This window comes from Fusarium subglutinans (assembly GCF_013396075.1).
Source record: "Fusarium subglutinans strain NRRL 66333 chromosome Unknown NRRL66333_c0000073, whole genome shotgun sequence".
Taxonomy (NCBI): Eukaryota; Fungi; Ascomycota; class Sordariomycetes; order Hypocreales; family Nectriaceae; genus Fusarium; species Fusarium subglutinans.
The window spans coordinates 51,956-71,321 of record NW_023502136.1 but is presented as its reverse complement, the minus strand read 5'-3'; the positions used below and the strand labels follow the sequence as shown (position 1 = coordinate 71,321).

The 19,366-nt window shown below is 49.4% G+C and overlaps 5 protein-coding genes across 5 annotated transcripts; 1 reads left to right on the top strand and 4 right to left on the bottom strand.

The window, feature by feature from the left end:
• Positions 1-928: 928 nt before the first annotated feature.
• FSUBG_6657 (spliceosome associated) lies at positions 929-2,797 on the bottom strand (the record flags this gene model as incomplete). Its single annotated transcript, XM_036684879.1, has 1 exon — positions 929-2,797. One exon carries the CDS (start codon positions 2,795-2,797, stop codon positions 929-931), a length of 1,869 nt encoding a protein of 622 aa, XP_036537810.1.
• Positions 2,798-3,831: 1,034 nt separating this feature from the next.
• Positions 3,832-5,482, top strand: FSUBG_6656 (uncharacterized protein; the record flags this gene model as incomplete). The annotated part of the gene is made up of 2 exons (XM_036684878.1): positions 3,832-4,116; positions 4,196-5,482. 2 exons carry the CDS (start codon positions 3,832-3,834, stop codon positions 5,480-5,482), a joined length of 1,572 nt encoding a protein of 523 aa, XP_036537809.1.
• Positions 5,483-5,903: 421 nt separating this feature from the next.
• Positions 5,904-7,461, bottom strand: FSUBG_6655 (origin recognition complex subunit 5; the record flags this gene model as incomplete). The annotated part of the gene is made up of 3 exons (XM_036684877.1): positions 5,904-6,821; positions 6,885-7,280; positions 7,342-7,461. 3 exons carry the CDS (start codon positions 7,459-7,461, stop codon positions 5,904-5,906), a joined length of 1,434 nt encoding a protein of 477 aa, XP_036537808.1.
• Positions 7,462-7,890: 429 nt separating this feature from the next.
• Positions 7,891-14,514, bottom strand: FSUBG_6654 (uncharacterized protein; the record flags this gene model as incomplete). The annotated part of the gene is made up of 1 exon (XM_036684876.1): positions 7,891-14,514. One exon carries the CDS (start codon positions 14,512-14,514, stop codon positions 7,891-7,893), a length of 6,624 nt encoding a protein of 2,207 aa, XP_036537807.1.
• A 2,029-nt stretch (positions 14,515-16,543) lies between these two features.
• On the bottom strand, positions 16,544-18,823 carry FSUBG_6653 (zinc finger transcription factor YRR1; the record flags this gene model as incomplete). The annotated part of the gene is made up of 4 exons (XM_036684875.1): positions 16,544-17,368; positions 17,417-17,534; positions 17,584-18,272; positions 18,332-18,823. The coding sequence occupies 4 exons, from the start codon at positions 18,821-18,823 to the stop codon at positions 16,544-16,546; spliced, it is 2,124 nt and encodes a 707-aa protein (XP_036537806.1).
• Positions 18,824-19,366: the final 543 nt, after the last annotated feature.

Genomic DNA, 19,366 nt, shown 5'->3' with positions numbered 1-19,366 from the left:
CAACACTGGTTGTCGTTATCTTGATACGAATGGACAGCTTGGTCATTGAATACATGGTAGCTCTGCTAGGTTGTTCCTTAATGAGCCTAAGTTGACAGGCGCCGCCAACAGCCTCAAACTCAACCCTAATATCCCCTGAGCTTCAACGTTACAGGGCATTTTGTATTCATCTTCATTAATCGTGAAGAGTGGCTCTGTAATATTGGCTGGCTCTTTCTGTAACCAAGCCTTGAATCACGGCTCCAGCACCAGAACCAACATCCGCAGGCCGGGGTTATGTCCAGCCAACGCACCCATTACAAAGCACAAATCAATCAACGCATACATGCCTGCATCTTCTAGTAACAGGTGAGGCTTCCCTGCACTTGTCACTCTCTGCTTCTCTTTCAAAACAGCCGCCAAGCTCTCTAGAGTGATCAAGTACGCAATATCCGAATCTAACAAAGGAATGAGACGGCGGCAATTTTGCGACTAACAACACAGGCATTGGCCTCGTATTATAGTCGAGGATTTCATTGAGATCATCTGATCGGTGACAAAAGGGACTTCTGCGAGGCTCAAGTTGGTGTTTCAAACTGTTATCAAACACAACGTCGAATTGACTGCCAGACGAATCAACTCTTTAATGCCATATACAGCATATTCCGAAAGAAGGACTTGTCGGATTTATTCCGTTTTGCCTGTAGTAATGTCAGGGACTGAAAGCCCAAAGCAACCCTGACCGAGAAACTCTCACCGTGGCCACTCGTTTGATATTCACTCTACAACCATGTTCTTGATGCATTTACCAAACCTCAAGAGGTATGGTGTCCATCCTATTTCAGCCATTGAGCTGCTCTGTCCCCGTTATAAACAAGATATTAAAACGCCTGGTCACTAACCCCAGTCCCCATCGATGGTACAGTCTGACAATTCTCGTCTGCCAATATTAGTATCTGCCCTTGCCTTCCCTCCGCTTCTCCTTGAGCTCTGCCTCGGTCTTCTGTCTCTTCCTGCTCTCCTGGGCGATCATCTCACTAAGGTCATCGTCATACGTCCACTTAGCTCCAATGCCCTCTTCCTTCCTACCCTCCTCGAATTTGCGCCGCAGATCGTCTTTACTAATACCATCGTGGTTGTGCAACGAGTCGACATCAAGAGCAACGTCGATGTCGCCAGGCTTCTTGCGCTTGCGTGAATCGTCATCGGCGCCGAGAACAGGCACGCCTGCTCGTTGAGCTGCTTGTGCTTGTTTGAGGTCATATACCCTGTCACTGCCAAAGAATCCTTCGGCGCGAACTTGGCGCTCTGGCAGGATCGTGTAGGCGGCTCGAGGAGCACTAGACTCTTCTGTGTCGTAGCCACGGCGCTCCTTTCGTAAGTCCATCTCACCAGCAATAGACGTCTCGACACCTTGCCCGTAGTCCGCCTGCACCGTGCTGGCATAGCCACCGGGAGTCTCGAGGCCACTGGATGTCTCTGTTCCGCCAGTGATATCATCGTCTTCCTCCTCCTCCTCTTCATCTGACTCTTCCTCCTCCTCCTCCTCTGATTCCTCTTCTCGTGGCTGCAGCTCACCCCACAGGTTCTTCTCTACAGGCTCACCGGCTCCCGCGTGCATTTGTGCCCCTCCTTGTCCACTCTGTGCCGCAAGGCCGAAGACATCACCGCCAAACAAAGGCCTGTTGAACTCATCAACTGGGGGTTTGCCCCAACCACCGGGATGGAAGCCCCATGAGCCTCCAGCGGGTGGTGGTGCATTCAGTCCAGGAATCTTCAGGGTAGGATAGGATGGAGGAGGCCCGAACCGTTGTTGGTTGATGAGCCATGGTGGTGGTGCGCCAGGAGGCATTCCCAGGGCTTCCTTAGTACCCTCGGTGAGGTCACCCGGTCGGAAATGTTGGTAATCGACCTCGGACTCCTTTCCTTCATAGTAAACCTCACCGAATCGCGTCAATTCAGGCTTGGTCTGGAAACGGAAGAAAGCATCGTAGAGTTTCTGGTAATCGATATCGAGCTTGCCCATCTTTGGAGCAACACGTTCCCTCTGTTTCTGCTTCAATGACTGCTCTGCCTGTTTATCGAGGACGGCATCGCGCATCTCGGTAATGCCGGTTTCTGCGATGAACTGGGGTAGCCGGAAAGGCGGCTTCTCGATACCTCGTTTCGAAGACAGATACTCTCGCTTTAAAGACCAATGGGTCGGTACTGGCACGACATTTCGTTGAGCTTTGATCTGGACCAGTAGTCGAGGGTCCGACGAGGATACGTCCTGCCATTCTACCACCTCAGGGACCTTGACCAACGCCTTGAGCTCTGCGATAGAGATCGTGTTGAGCTGCTTCTTCTTCTTTTTGGATAACTTGGGCTTTCCGTTGTTCTCTTCGTCTTCGTCTGGAATCTCGTCGTCATCCGCATAAAACACTGTTCCTTGATTGCCAGCGTTGGCCTCCTTGGCGATTTCGTCCTCTTCCATCGACGCGCCGAATTTGTTAAAGATGTCCTTGTACATGGCATATGCGGGATCCTCCTCATCCATGTCAACTTCAATCGCATGACCATCTGTGGTGGCGGCATCTTCGGTTGTCGGCCCCTTCTTCACCTCGAGATCTGCCGTCGTAGTCTCGGCAGCATCGTCTTCTTCACGGTTGGTAGTCTCGGCGATTTCCTCGGTCTTCGTAGGGGTAGCCTGCAGCGCGTCAGCGGGTGATGTCGCAACGGGGGTGAGGAGACCAGAACATACCTCTGCTTGAGCCTTCTTCTGCTCCTTCTTCTTGGCCCTTCGCATCTGGTTCTTGGTCATCTTTGGGGCCGCCATAGTGAATCGGAGGTTGGCGACGTTGGCGTCGCGACCAGGGATTGTCTTTTGCTTGTGGTTGGATTAAAGACTTGGGTCGTGAGCTGAAAGGTAGCGTAGGACAAGGCGAGCGCGAGAATGGCCTGCTTAGGGTCCCTATTCATGCCCTGAAGTTACAGAGACAATACACACAGGAGTCGAAGGAGAGTGATGTTGAAACAAAAGCACAGTTGGATGCGCCAACGGAGATATTGGTTTAGCTGATGTAGGTGGAGACGACTTTTGCGCGACGCCTTCAAAAGTCTGTCTCCCGTCAACCTCAGAGTAGTAGCTTTTAGCCTTAACTACCTTAGCCTTAGCTTGCCTAGGTTGGTTAGCTCACGTAAGATGTGGCGGCTCAGCGCGGTTAAAGGTGAGTTATCAGCTTATCAGCAGCGGCTCCCGGACTAACCGCGGAGGGAGGCTAGCATGCCACGTAATGTTGGTTACAGGCTTATTACAGAAGGTCCCAAGGGAAGGGCCCCTGTAACCCCCCGTGTGCAATCTGTCTGGCATCGATTCGCCCTTCTATTGGAGCCCCTTGGTTTAATTATAGGCTGTACCTTGCTTATCCCACTTGCACCATTCCCACTTTGACGTGAACACCATCCATCCATCCACATCCATCCAACAAAAGCTACAGCACTTGGTTGTAATTTGGCATTCTTTTTTTTCTTCAGCCTCACCAGCTTGTAGTCCGTATTTGCCTAGAGCCAGCAACGTCGCCTTATTCGAACGCTGTCGTTTGCTCCCTCCCGCTTTCGTTCTCGGGCTTGGCTTCGTCATTCGACTTGCAGCTCGCGCCTTGGTCTACAGCCTCAGGTGCATGTTGACCCTTTGATAAGCGATGAACATACGTTTTCGTCAACGATTATAACGAGTTACTCGAATCTTGCCTTCGTCATCTGTCGCTCGTTGAAATCCGATTCGAATCAATTCAAACTGAACACGCAACCTTAATATCTGGCCTTTGCGCCGCAATTTAATCTTCTCTCCCTTCTTATCACTCTCCTGTGATGGAAAAGTTCCCCGACTTCATCGATACGCCCCTGGGCGATTTACCCTCAGAGAGCCCTTTGAATCCTCCTGGTTGGGCAAACGGCGCACCTCCTCGTCCCTCAGACCGATGGCGACCCGTCTCAAAGTCAGACAACGGCTGGTCAACGGCTCCTCGAGGGCACAATCGACAAAAGAGCCTTACGGATGCTATTCGTACAATAAGAGGTCGCAATGGCAGTGTGAGCCAGAACGCCCACGAGATCGCCGATGCCCTACGTGCCCCCGTCTCTCCAAAGCTCATTGTACGCCCCTTCTTCCCGAGTCCCAAGCCAAATGCAGAATTACCAGTTCAATGTGCTGACCTGATGTTGCGGTACACAGATTCTGTGCCTGTTGTGGTACACTTCGTCTGCCCTTACAAACACCTCCTCCAAGTCCATCTTGATAGCTTTTGACAAGCCCGCTACATTGACACTGGTCCAATTCGCTTTCGTCTCCTCGTTGTGTATCTTCATGGCATGGCTTGCGACCATCTTCCCAGTCTTGCGAACCAAAATTACAGCCCTGAAGCACCCGATTCGAAAGCCAACTCGCGACGTTATCAGAACGACTCTGCCTTTAGCCGCATTCCAGATCGGTGGTCACCTTCTTAGTTCGACAGCTACCTCAAAGATCCCTGTGTCACTTGTCCATACCATCAAGGGTCTTTCACCCCTTTTCACCGTTCTCGCTTATAGGATCGTGTACGACATTCGATACCCCAAGACGACGTACCTGTCTCTGATCCCTCTCACGTTTGGTGTCATGCTGGCCTGCTCGGGCAAAACGACCTATGGTGGAGAGCTCATTGGTGTCATCCATGCTCTTTTGGCTACCGTCATCTTCGTTACCCAAAACATCTTCTCTAAGAAGCTCTTCAACGAGGCTGCTAAAGCTGAGGCTGAGTCGCCCCATTCACTACCTAAGAAGCTGGATAAGCTCAACTTACTTTGCTACTCTTCTGGCATGGCTTTCCTTCTCACATTGCCCATCTGGTTTTGGTCTGAAGGTTTCACTCTTCTCATGAACTTCTACCACGAGGGCTCGATAGACTTGAATGAGCAACCCAACTCGATGGACCATGGAAGACTCACGCTTGAGTTTGTCTTTAACGGTGTCTTCCATTTTGGCCAGAACATTCTCGCCTTTATCCTGCTCTCTATGGTATCCCCTGTGACCTACTCAGTAGCCAGCCTCATCAAACGTGTGTTCGTCATTGTCTTGGCTCTGGTATGGTTCAGGAGTCCCACAACACCCCTACAAGGTGTGGGCATTGCTCTCACCTTTCTGGGTCTGTACTTGTATGACCGAACAAAGTCTGGCAACAAGGCCGATCAAAAGGCCCAGTCAATGCAGATTAAGCGATCGTCGATTCTTCCCATCACAAACAATGGATTGCGCCCAACACCTATCATGGAATCCCCCCAAAGTACTGAGCTCAACGCCCGTTCTTATCCCTACCACGAAGGCTACTTTGGTCGGCCATCTGCGGCAGAAGATCCAAAAAGGTCAGACGACGATGCTCCTCGCAGCCGTACTCCTGGCACTGGTAACGGAGGCTGGCTCCCTCCAGGAACCAGACAGGAAGACACATGGCAGCCAGGCGATCGAGTTGCTGGCGTTGCATGATGTTTCTCATGACGATGTATTGGGTTGCGTATTTCTTTGGTAAACAGTCTTGGTGTTTCGAATTCAAACAATCAAAAAGATATGAGAGCTAGAGTTTCTCTTGTAAGGTATTGTTGTTACTTTATGTCCCGATATCTAGATGAAGGGTTTTGGGTTCCTGTATGACATATCATAGGATGGCGTTTTTTGTTTCGAGAGACAAGACACAACGACACTTGTGAGGCTCTCCTTTTTCAAAAGGGGGTGCCGGAAACAATGTATCATTACGTGGATATGGAATGATAATGCTGGACTGTTTTGGATAGATGAGCCTGCAATCACAGCTCGAGCATGACGTATGAACGATCTGGTTTGAAATCTTACTCGATATATGTTATGCTTTAATCGAGATGCACTACTGGTCTCCTCTATGCTTCGGGTATTAATCTATCAGCCATTCTTCAACTTCGACACCTATACTTCTCCCTATTCCTCGTATCACCTCCCATGCAACATTGATCCTCCACTTGCCTCCTCGATCCATGACATCTCCTACGCCTCCTACTCGTGTCAACAGTCTCAAGCTCGCAAGCGTTGATACAGCCATGGCTACATCTGCATCGAGGCCAGCGGCGCCTACGGCAGTGCCATCTGCCCATTCATTTCGTACAGCGGCAAAGATAGCCATCATTCGCTCGAGGACAAAGGCGTGTGCGCCGAGGAGTTTGCGGGCGATCTTGCGATGCTTCGTCCGTGTGGCTCCCCGAGCAACAATACCTCCTCGGCGGCGCTTGCGGCCATGATGATATGTCGAGAAGAGTGTGAGATCATGGCGGGTTGCATTGTGGGAGGCGAGGTAAGCTGATAGCAGCAGGAGACGAGCTGTCGTAGGGAGGAGGTTTGTGAGATCGGTTGCTGAGGCTGTAGTTTTGGTTGCGACGGCTTCAACGGGCTTATTCTTTGGTCGGATAGAGACAATGCTTGGGTTGAGCAAAGACTCATCTTGGAAATGCACTCTTCCTGCGATTAGCAGCTTCGAGAACTCTTTCGGCAGATGTGTCCCCGCTAGAATAGGCGCTGTGAAGCGCGGCCAAAGCGCATGGCAGCTGTGCTTAAACGATGGCAGTGTGCGAGACGCTGATTTTGTGAGGGAGTCGTAAACGGCGGCGCAGAACCGAGTCCAGAGGTCGGCGGTTTCTTGCTGCGTGCACGTAGCAATCGGTTTCGGTGGCGTGAGCGAGAGAATGCGAACGAATTCCTTCTTTTCGTAGGGGGGAAAAAGAAGATGCGCTGACGAAGATGACCGTAGGAAGCCAGCGGGCGAAGATGTGACTACGAAGACGCAGGTGAGGCATGGAATCTGGACATTTGTTATTGTAAGCATTGCACATGGAAGCTTCAAGGTTGTTTGTTGGGAGCTCACGATTTCTGATAACCTCGCCAGAGCCGGCAACAATGTGGCCGGGGCATCTCTTTGTCGATCAATGGCATCCAGCACCAAGATAAAACGCCACCTCGCATCCCTCTTTGGATACTGAATCATCCTGGCCATCTCAACCGTCAATTGCGCCAGCGTTTCGCATCGCCGAGGCACCTCCTCCCACTGCAGCGCCTCAGCAACCTGACCAACGATGCGTTCGAAGAGATGTCGTCCTGTGATGCATTGTACAGAGTTGACGACAGCAGCTTGTAGACCCCCTGAGGATTCGTCGCTATTAATGCTGGCGACGAGATCAGAGACAAGTCGAGAGGTGATGGCGGATTTGCCTGTTGCCGTTGCGCCGTGGATGACGAGGTTTCGACAAGGAGCTGCACTGGGCTACATGCTGTCAGTCTGTCAAGTTGACGTAGAAAGATGGAACAAAGTAAACATGACATACATGCAGCAGCGTTGCTAGGGAGCGGATTTGATGCTCTCGACAAGGAAACGATCCGAACAATGGAGTTAATATGGCCTCGTCTGGAAGACCAAACAGTGAAGCCATCGTGGTTCCTTGCATTTGGGCAATTCCACCGTGTTTTGGGTGTAATTGCTGGTTTGAAGTTGACGAATTACCTATTCGAGATACGCGCGTTTGGCGCGTTGCACGGTCCAGGATAGGTACGTCACTCGGGGAATAATGGAACCTACTAGGTACCTTAAGGTACCAGCCGACCATTGACTTAGAGGCAGTTACTTAAGAACTACCTACTAGACCTGTAACAACTACCTATTTTACTTTCTTATATGGTAAATAGTCACGTCAGAACATATCCCACAGGTTCAAGTTGACGGGTGTATATATAATACATAAAGAAATATATATACGTATATATATCATTTCATAGACTCTATTCATTCCGAGAAACGAAACCACATGCAAAATCCCCCATGCACTCCAATCCATAATCCGCAAACCTTTGTAAACCCAACGCCGTTGCTATGCTGATTAAAACAAGACAGGTTCAATCACGTCTACTCGTCTTGACTCCTTGCCAAACACTTTGTTCCACCAATGATTCCATGTCCTCAACTCCCTGTACAAGACGGTCACCAAGACTTCTGCATTCCATACTGGTACAGGTGTTCCTTGGTTGGACTGCGTCTGTGTAAAACCTCTGCCAGGCGCTTGAATAGTGATCCTTGTTCCAGTGTTGACCCAGATCTTCCGAACATCGTTGAGGAGATTATCTGTGAAGCTTCTGACATCATCACCAATCTGTGGGGGCGCCATGCTCTGTTGCCGAAAGCCGGATAGGAGGGTTTCTGCTCTGACGGAATAGTCTTCAAGGTTGACCATGTCAGAGATATATGTTTCGGCCCTCGACAACCCGTTCCTCACATGCTTCAGGACTTGCACAGCATCTGTCCAAGAACCGCGAGATATTCCAGAAAGTGACAGGCCATATATAGGAGACCATAGGCTGTTTGACAATGTCAACAGCTGTGTAACCAGATGGACTTCCTCGGCCCGGAGATGTCCGTCTTTCTTACTGACTTGATCAAAGAAGTTGGCAATGGCACGTAAAAGAACAACCACATGCGGCAGTTCGCTTTGTGCCAACTCTCGAGGAACTGCATCGCGGGTGAAGAAAACTCGCAGTGCTCCTACGTACACTTCAACCATGGGGAATATCGAGCTTTCGTCTGTCGCAATCTTGACAATCGCTGGTAGCATCTTGTTCAGAATGAAAGATAGAATACCCGGGTTCTCCATTCCCCGGCACAAAAACTCAACCTCGTCTCCAAGCTTGTTGTCTTTGAGTGCAATCTTGAAGTTGTTAGAAAGGAAGAAGAATACCTGGTGTATGACCTTGGTGTCCCCATCGCTCAGCCGAAGACCATAAGACATCATACCAGCCACTTGCAGTTGCGGGTCCTGGATAGACGGCGAATACTCCTTACTGATCTGATAGAAATACTTGTCGACTGTGCAAATATCAGAGCCGTGAGCTCTAATAAGCGCAATGATATCCCGAACAAAGACCACATAGCTAGAATGCTCAGAGGCATCGTGAGACATGGTCCGCAAATCTCCGATGATCTGCTGCATCACCAACTTGAGGGTTTTGGAGTGTTCTGACATGATGACCTTCTTCAGCGCTGGTCCAGCATCTCGCAAGGACTTGCGCATCCACGTTATGAGGAATTCGAAGAGGTCTCGGTTTGTGTTGTAGTCCGGGTTGATAGCAAGTCCAACGACTGCGTCTGGGACGAATTCTTTCTGCTTTCGCAGCAGCTGCTCCGCAAATTGGGTTTCATACGATAGGTATGGCCTTGGCTTGACGATTGACAGAGCCCAGACCTCTGAAAGAGAAAAGTCTGCCTCGCTGAAATCATCAAAGTTGTGCTTAAGGAGCGTGGTTAAGAATAAGACAAGATTTCGTCGTTGGTCGAGGTCAAGTTTGGCTGGAACATCCTCGAACAGGCTATATTTCCCTGGCTTGAATATATCGGCAAGGCGCAACAGTCCACCAGTAATGAACCTTACTACAAGCTTGGCTGTCAAGATTATGACCTGCTCAGTGCATTGGGATCTCTGCACAGCTTCAGAAGGGGATTCACCAACTTCACCCTGTGAGGAGAGAATGCATCTTGCCATTGAGAAGTAGGCTTTGGATAGGTCGTGATCAATCACCAAGATAGCATCGTCCGCTTGAGCTGAGTTCAAGATTTGGCTCTCGCTCTGTTGACTATCTTCGTCGTCCTTGAACTCATCAACACGGGAGAGGAAAACCTCCAAGGTGGACAGGGAAGAACGGAGAATAGACCAGTCGAGCTCTATGGGATATGCACTGCATCGCCGGAAGACTTGCTGTAGTTGCAGTGTGTTCAGGGCGAACGTGGCGGCCTCCAAATTAGGCGCATGCCTCATAACATCTAATGATGCTGCCACCGAGACATACAATACATCCATTGTAGCCTTTTTGTTCGTGGCCACTACGGCATTGATCAAGTCTGGGTCGATTGTATGGCTGGCATCTTTAGACATGGCCAAGACTTGCTGTTGCATATCAGACTGTACGGAATCAAACTGTTGCATCATGGATTGGAAAAAGCTGTTCCGCCACTGTGCGAACGGTCTGAAAGCTGTCGTAGCTTCTCCGGACGCGATGATAAACTTGGCCAATTGGTTCCAGGCTCTGACATTGATTAAGCACGCCTCTTTGTGGGAGCTTGCTGGGGCGACGAGTCGCTCGATCAAATGGGCGCCTGGGCGACGTTCTGCCGGCGAAGCCCAGAAAAGGGTGCAGAGCAGATCATGATGATTTCGCAACGCAGCCAAATCACGCTCCTGGATCGTCTGCTCCTTTAGGAGTTGCCGGTTATGATTTGGCATCGTTCGGGCTATCAGGTTCCGGATGTCTTTCAACGAACCAGCGGCGCGTAGCTTCTTGATACTTAACGCAACTAGCTTGAGGAAGATGTGGAAGCACTTGTCGGCCTTATCAACGGACAGTGAGGGACTTCCCGCGAGATCATCCAGAAACTTGGGCGAAGCGAACACCTCTTCATTGCGCAGATGAGCAAGGTCCTGCGAGCCAAAGAAGTCAAAGATGACACCAATCACGGCTACACATCTGTGCCAGCCCCATTGCTGAACAAGATAGTGGCAACGGCGAACTAGTGCCCGACAGTAGTTGTTGAAGCTTGGTGACTGCCGTGGGTTATTCTTGTAGACCTGGAAAACTTTCTTGAGCAGTTTTTGTGGCAATGCCCAGCCATCGACAACTGCATCATGCCTTCGACCTGCAGCAACGATACCTTTGTCGTTAAACTCAGTAAGCGGGAGGAGAAGAAACATAGTTTCCCACAAGCGCTCGTGCTCAGTCGCATCGAGGCTTTCTGAAACCTCAGGCGTGGCTATGACGGCGTACAGAATGTCCCAGAATGAGCCCCGAGGGATATGGGCATGTTCCAGAGTCTTGATGGTAATAAGCCATGAGTGAATGGCGGGCACATCATCTCTCAATCCTCGCTCTCGTAACCGTGAGTTCTTCAGGTCACTGTAGACTTTTGTGATGTTGTCCGTTCCAGCCATGGAGAGTGATATAATTGCAGTTCTGGCCAAGCCCTTCACTAGATCCTCCATTTGAAATTGATCATTCGTCAGAGAAGTATCACTTTGGCAAAGTCTCAGAACAAAGAGCGCAGCAAGAAGCAAGTATTCATAGATGCTTGCAATAGATAGATACTGGGGTTGTGCGGTGTTATCGCCACGTCCCAGTACCGCTTGTATGCGGCTATTGAATATCTGGAACGCCTCAAGCGCCCTCCCAACGAAAGACTTTGCCTGTGTATGGTCCGTGAGGCTCAAAGAATTCAGCATGAAGTTCATGATGAACCCTGCAGCACTTTTGACAAATTTGGGGTCTTGGGCTTCTTCGTTGACTGATGTGTACTCGAGCTGGTCTGCGATGGAATCGAGAAGCATACCCAGCTCAGAGGAAACTTGCGAGTCCCAGCGGCCCCATCTGAGGATTTGCTCCCCAAAGCTAAACGATACCCGTGGTCGAGTTTCCAGTAGATGTCGGCAGCTCGGGGCACTTGATACAGATTCAAATACACCACTTCCAATAAGAGTTGACTCGTGGAAGTAGACCTGGGCATCCAGAGGGAAAATTTCGAAATGATGTGTGTACTGTGTGCCATACGGCCCCAAACCTTGAAGCTTCTCCTCATTCGCCACTATAGACTGAGCGGGCTCTGAGATTGAGGCAAACTCGACGGGGATAGGATCATTGGCACGACTAAATTGTGGTGCTTCGACATCAATTCGTCGAGGTTTGGTCTTCTTCCGAAATCGCGATTTGTTCAGGCTTTGAGATGGTTCCTCTACGACTCGGAGAGGCACTGGGTTTTGTTCGGGAGGTGGACTCCCTGAGTAAAACGTATCGGGTTCATGGTCGAAGGTCATGATGCTTGAAGCAGAAAGGTCACCACGCTGTTTCCGGTACAGACGATCCAGACGTTTCTTGGTTGCGTTGAATAAGAAGCGACTAGTCTGGTCTGTTTCATCCGTTTCTAGTTGAGCTGGGCGCACGACTCCTGAGCCAGAACGGGATAAGGGGGTGCTGGTAAGGGCGTTCTGGCTCATTCGAGTTTCTGCATGAGTACTGTCCGGCTGATACCTGACTGACCCTGCCTGGCTCACTTGTTTGACCAGGCGTCGAGATGCTCCTGAGGCCAATGGCATCCGCCGTGGGATAGAAGAGCCATTCCCAGATGTTTCACGCAGAGGTTGCTTCGTTTCCCTGTGCTTAGGGTTCGGCTTAGCTTTGGCTTTTCGAGCAGCAGTGACCGACTGGCGTTGGGAGATCGAACCGACCCACCAGTTATTCAAGACAGATGTCGCGTCAATATGGTCCTCCCTAGTAGCAAGTTTGATCAACTTTCTACCAGGGCTACTCCTGCCCATGTCTCGGCGCCGGGTAGCAGACCTCGCAGCAATCTTGAGGAACCGTGGTGCGTCTGCTTCGACAACGTCCAGAATACTTAGTCGAGGTGGTGCATATGACTTGTTCTTCGTTGGCCGTTTCTTTCCATTGGACTTGCGTATCAATGTAGGATGGCGATACTTCTTCTTGACGAGCTCAGGTGCAGGCACAGAAGTCCCAGCGAGCATGCTAGTAATTCTGAGCTGATCGGGTTCTCTGGGTGCTACTTGTTTCCGTTGAGCATCGGAAGTTTTGTGTCGTTTTGCTGGGCCACGAAAAGAGTCCGCAAGCTTCAATTGTCGTTTCCGTCCAGTAAACATAGGGTCAATAGCGTTGTCCTCGACTACAGATCCCTCATCATCAGACAGGATTTCTGAAATGGTTATAGGCCCGTCATCAGTGGTTAAGCGGGTTTGGTTGTGGAATACATTGTCAGTTGTTTCCCGTCGCAGGGCTGATGTAGGTGTTGGCGAATCTTCATCAGAGTCTTCAAAGAACATCTCAAAGTTTGTGACGGAATTTGACGAGGCGACTCGCCTCTGTGCAACACCTCGTCTTATTTCCCGTTCAGGTGGAAAGGCAACAGCTCGCTTATTGGTGTCCTTCAGGGCCTTCTTGTGACCAGCTTGCTGATCTAGCCGCAGCCAAGATGCGGGAAGAACTCCCCTGATGCGACGACCAACCGTGTTGACAATCTCAGAACCACTCTCAGAGCCTGTGTCAGATTCAGATTGAGATGCGGTATCTTCGTGGTCCAGCTGCTGGGCGGTGGTAGGGCCAGCGAGTTCATCCTCGGAGTCACTCACATTACAGACAATGGGTCGTCGTGTCAACCTCAGAAATTGATCGGTCTGTTTGGCTGACACTAATGGAGGTTCCGAAGACTTATGTTGATGTTTCTCGTCGTCGGCGAGTCGTCTAGAACTACGCGCTGCGGCAGGCGAGTCTGTTGTGCTGGGCCCAAGTCTGAAAACGGATGCAGGTTCAAGAGAATCGCTGTCAACAATATCATATCTCTTGCGCTTCCTTGTGGAAGACCGAGACGGTGACGATTTCCGTTTGCCAGACTGCCTCGAAGTCGTGGTAATCGGCTGTCTCAGCAAGTCTTGTAAAGCTGGAAGATCATCGCCGGCCATGCTCGTGTTTTCTGTATCGCCTGTCGAGCTTGCCTGACTGCTGGGCCCAGCACGATCGTTCATTGGAGACGTCTTCGGTGGCGAAGGTGAGGGAAGATCGAGTGTGTCCAAGGCGTCCAAAAAGTCCTCCGCACCCTTCAATTGGCTCTCATCAGATATTTCCGGTATGTTTGAGCCTTGGCTATCATCTTCAAAGTCCTTATCCTGCGAAGAATCTTGCTCAGCCTGTTGTCGACGTCGTTTTTCTCCTTCCATTGCAAGTCTGATTGGCCGGACGCCATGGCTCTTGAGCGTGTTGGAGTAGCGGGACAATTCAATGGCATAAGGACGTTCTTGGATAGGCTTTCTGGGGCGAAATGACCGTTCGTAACGAATAGCAGCTTGTTGGGCAGCCTGGTTCTCGGAGCTAGTGCCCAGAATTCGGCGAGGCATGGATATTGCATGGTCATCTCCAAGGACTAGTGACGATGATGGATGCTCAGTATCCCGGCTGTCCTCGAACTCGGGAGCTGGAGGCGGCGACGATCGTTCAATCGCAATGTTTGGTGTTTCTTTACTGGCCGTATCGATTTCCTGGGCTTCATTCGACAGTGTGGCTTCGGTCGTCACATTCGGTCGTTCGAGGTCAAGGCTGTCGATATCAGGCAGGTCAACATCCGAGTGTATGGATGATAGAGGCGATGATGTAAGAATATCATAAATATCAGAGGGAAATCCATGGCTTTCGGGCTGCTTTGGCGTTACTCCTGGTATTCGAGCAGGTGTCTTGGTTGAAAGAGCATGGTGGGTAAGCTCCTGTGAGGAATTGGGGACCTCCCAGATGTCGCGATCTTTATCCTTCTCCTCATGGTTGGCCGTGTCAACTTGTTGACTGTTGAATCGTTCACTAATGGTCTTATTCGTCTGCGTGATCGTAGGTAATGATGGTAATTCTTGGCTCTCGAATCCATCTTCTTCCTCAGAATCAGGGACTTCTCCCAGTTCTTTCCAGTTACTCATGGTCCGTATGACATTATCTTGTCGCATACATGATGGAATTGTGAGTTTTTCGCTCAAACCACTTGAATCAGTAAAGAGATGGAGTTGGAAATATCGATACCAAGAGTGGTGTTCACGGTTCAGCAGGTACGTAACTCTTTAATTGATTTCATGGCCGGGGCGTGGCGGGGAACGCGGTCGAGGAAACCGGGAGACGCGTCGGGGGCAAGTGCAAGTGCAAGTGCTTAGCGCATCCGTACAAACACGCGAGGTCCCGTTCCCTGAGAAGATTTTAGTGGGGCACGTTCCGGAAGCTTCAGTGTATGCGATCCACTATAAATCTGGTCCCAATTATTTCGAGTTCGAGCCTCAGGTGGCTACCTACCCACCCTTAACTTAACGACCTCAGAACTAGAGGTTGGTCGAAATACTTCAAGACCATCGCTTCCTTCTGATATAATATACTCAAAATGCATGTTTTCGAGAGAGCATTGCCATTGGCTTTGACTGTCTTTTGCGGTGTGGTTGGAGGTTAGTTTCGCTAGAAGTGCCCGTTCTATCAAAGTCGTCATGCTCAGCAAAATAACTACAGGATTTTACACTTTTCAGCCAATATTTGCAAATGATGCGCAAAAGAAGGTTGACTCTTCCTCGAGGGACTCCATTCCAAGTGAGAATGAGACGGGCGGAAGGAAAGAAGCTGGAAGAAAAATTTGACAGATCTCGGCCAAAATTTAAATCGGCCACATAACACTTGCAACTACCTACCTAGCAAGCGAGAAGGAGATCGCTGTCTTTGGACGGGCCTATCTGGAGAAATTATTCTCAGACACGTCGATGTAATGCCCGACTACAAATATCTACATCCCAAACTATTTCTGTTACAGAGCTCAAATAACATCACCAACCTTATACGGTGCCAGGTCTCGCTGATGTGGGTCGACGATGAGCTATTCTGGCATCTCTTGGCCTACTAAATCCTCTTTATGGATTGCGCTCGCTGTTACTGTCAATTTAACAACAGCAGAGGGGCCTTCACGAGCAGATATTTACATATAGGGAGTCCCGAAGTAAAGAGAGCCTCAGAACGAGAGGGGGCTGGATAAGAACGCAGAGGTCCGAGTGGAGCACTGAGAGTTGTAACGTGATGTTATAATTAGGAGCTCAAGGAGATACATTAAATGCATACTCTGATACTGATCTACCAATATTTGTTACATACATCATCTCGTCTACTAAATGATCTATAATATCTTAAAGCTATTAGTAGTAACTATATATAATATTAAAAGCCGATGAGAAACATAGGTATAACCGCCATGTAGAGACCACATCGGCAATTTAAAATATAGCTGCCTCTCTTCATTCGTCATTTAGTGTGACCTAGCGTTTAGTATATAGTAACTCATCTTCAGATGATAGTGAGACCAATATGATCTGCAAACTAGAAGAGGCTTGCGGTTCTAGATACCTATATGAACAAACTTTAGTGTATGTTCTATGATATGCAAATTTCCAAGGATTTGAATAGCAGACCCGAATTGCGAACAATGCCACAGTGACAACTACCTTGAGCAACTATCACAGTATCGGTTTAAACCCGTTTTTGACAGACCTATTTCCTAGACGAAGTACGTTGCAACGAGCTCCCAGAGACCCGTTGAGCCTAGAAAGACGAAGGCGGTTCGAACCTTCGCCTTAACAATGTACGCCTGGACCCTGATATGGAGACGTCTCATGGCTGGGTCCTCCCGAAATCGGTCTATCGCTTCGTGATTGAGGACGATAGTAAAGGAGTCTTTATCTGCCGCAAAATAAGTGCAGTCCACAGTCCTTGATTAAGTGCCACACAAGACTCCGTATAATTTTATATCAAATATTACTGTTGGATATCCTGATAAGTTCAAGAAGTGAAGGCCTCTTTGCGAATTACTGTTTAAGTATCATTGAGTTCTATCTTTTTGAAAGACAAGTCACAAAGTCAACACTGTTAATTAAGATAGGTGATATAATTTACCAACCATCTCGTCGGTTGCTGTTGAGCGGAACCTCAGAATAAAGGAGCCTCTAAACCCCAAAGTAAGTTCTCCCAATCCATTCCCTCCAAGTCCATATTCAATCCCATTTCGCTCAACTCTTGGACAGATGCTATGGGATCATTTGGTGTCGTGCCATTAGACAACATGGCAGTTGACGAGCTTGGTGTAGGTGGAAGATTTTCACATTCCACCGGTCTCTGCCTCTCTTTGCCCATTGGCAGTGTCACTTTATGCTTCTTCATCACCTGTGTCAATAGATCTTGTATGCGAGCCGTAGGTCTAGAGATTTCTTTGGCCGCTTCCAATATGTCCCATGCTTCCAATAAGTCATCTCGTCTTCGTTCTTTCTCGTCGGCATCGGCGCCTAGGCAGAAGTCCAAGATAAGAACAATGCTGGCGATGAATACACTATGCAATACTAAACATGTCCTGAGCCGTGTCGAGTTAAAAGTTGTAGCTTCCTTCTCGAGCTGGTGTTCTGTTTGTATGACCATGCGCGCCGAATCAAGACACACGCGCCGGGAGCGAGCGTACGTAGACTCGACTGCGCCACGGGCTAGATATGGGAGATGAAGTTTGCATCTTTGGCCATGAACAAAGACATTCATGATATGACGCTGAATAATCAGCCCTGGTCTTTTACGAGTTTCTGTAGCAGGGAGCTGCTGTAGGTAATCCGTATTAAACTTGAGGAATGGAGGCAGATCTTCGATGAATTGCTCGATGGCCGCATCAACTTCCAAAACAAGGTCGTATGAGTGGACATCTGGATTTGAGGAATTTGCGAGAGGTACTCGGTCAGTGAAGTTGCGGAGGACCTCAGCGAGACGTAACCTCTGTAAGAAATAAGACATGTTGGTGGAACAATTTATTGGCTTTCCCACCAACTCTTGTCCTTCTACAAGATCCTCATCGTCGGCATTCAGAGGTTTTCTGACATTCATTTGCCTTGGATTGATCAGGTAGGTGCCTTCATGCGGCCCTGGGAATCGAGATATCATGCTGTGAACCATTAGATCAAACGCTATTTAGTTTATCGTGGAGGCCTTACGCATCTGTACCCACGAGGTACCACCAAACTCGCCGAGCAGTCTCCATTTTGAGAGGACTGAGCGGGGGTATTTGCACCGAGGGCGGGTTGTGAGGGTGATCCAGACGGTGCAGTCCGAGCTCACGGCAAATAGTGATGGAATTGAAGAAACAGCTTCGAGCTCGGGAGGAAACTCCTTCCACGTTCAACAGGACGAAACACACGATGATGAGACCCTGAGCCAACTCGAGACCTATCTCCGACCTCCGCTGCGATGCATCGAATACATCAAAAGTTGATTTGAGCCATCCAAATGATTGGTTGTTTGCCTCTTTATAATCAGAGAAGAGAGGTGTCATGTTGTTGTCTACTGCTGTCCATGCGTATGTGACATTGGTGCAGACTGCAAGCATCAGGAGAACCGAGCACAACGAAACTTGTGTCCCCTTTTCAACGGCATCGTAGACCTCATCGACGAGTTTATACAGGCTTGGATTGTGCACAATATGATGCATAAAAGTGATGACCGAGGTGTACTTGTGAAGCAAAACCTTGGTTTCATGTCGTTGAGGCAACCAGATGCACCTTGTTGGTTCCAGAGACAGGAAACCTGAGGGAACACTTGAGTTTTGAAAGATGTAACATGACGGTTGTGCAATTGAGCGTATAGGACATATGCGGAAAACAATGTTGTCAACCAATACGGATTCCTAAATAGGCAACTTGTGTGAGTTGACTTGTTGAGTGGTGCCAAGAGTTTTGGACTTACTGATGGCTTTGGGCCAAGGCATGAACTCTCGAGCCAAAGAGCATCAGCCGTCAAGTTCTGAACATTGATTGGCAAAGGTTTTAGAGGCTCCAGCTGTGTCCGGGAAGCAACATCACTGCCTTCTACACTCGAAGGGGCTGATGATATTGTTCGAGAGTTCGAGTTCGAGTTCGAGTTAGAGTTAGAGTCAGTCTCTTTGGTTCGTTCTGCGAGAAGAGCTTCCAGCCTCTCCAATCGTGAGAGAATGTCCGCCTCTTTTCCCGTAGAAGATGTTCCTCCACTTCCGCCTCCGCCTCCGCCTCCGCTTACACTTCCGCCTGCACGTTTAGAAACCGGCCGTGAAGACGGGCCCGATGCCCGGGGTGGGTCTTGAGCCTGGCATTGAACTCCGCGGCTTGTGCAATTGGAACACGGAAATTCTCTACTGCAGCGCAACTTGCGCACACGGCAGAAATTGCAAGACACAGGACGCTGACGAGGCTGGCGACCCATAGCTTCAGTCACAGTGTTACGGTGGTTTTTTTCTTGGCTTTGTTGTGAAGAATGAATAGACAGTGATTAAGAACGGGCGAAAATGCGATTCCCCATGGAAAGTCCGCGGAATATCCATGGCCCCGACTCCGACACGGGACAACTTATAACATTACTTCCTTACATTTGGGGTTGCTTGCTTATCCCCCCTATTTGTTCGATTTGATTGGAACTATTGGCTCGGTATGATAAATCCTTCTGGATGAATAGCGAGGGTTGTGACTATTACCAATCCATACCATTGTCGAGATTGGCTTGGAATCCTTGGATCATCTACACCCACTTCCCAATGACTCCCGGTCTCCAGATTGGTAGACCGGCCTCGATGTTAAGACACGGACATAAGCAGTTTGCCGTTGAGGCTCCCGCTCAAATAGTCCTTTCGTTTGTAGTATGCATTAGTGCCTCTAGGGAAGCTTTAGATCTGCTGGGGATCAAGCATATAATAACAGGCCCCTACCCAACCATTTCAAACCCTTTTTAGACCCTCAGCCTTACACGAGC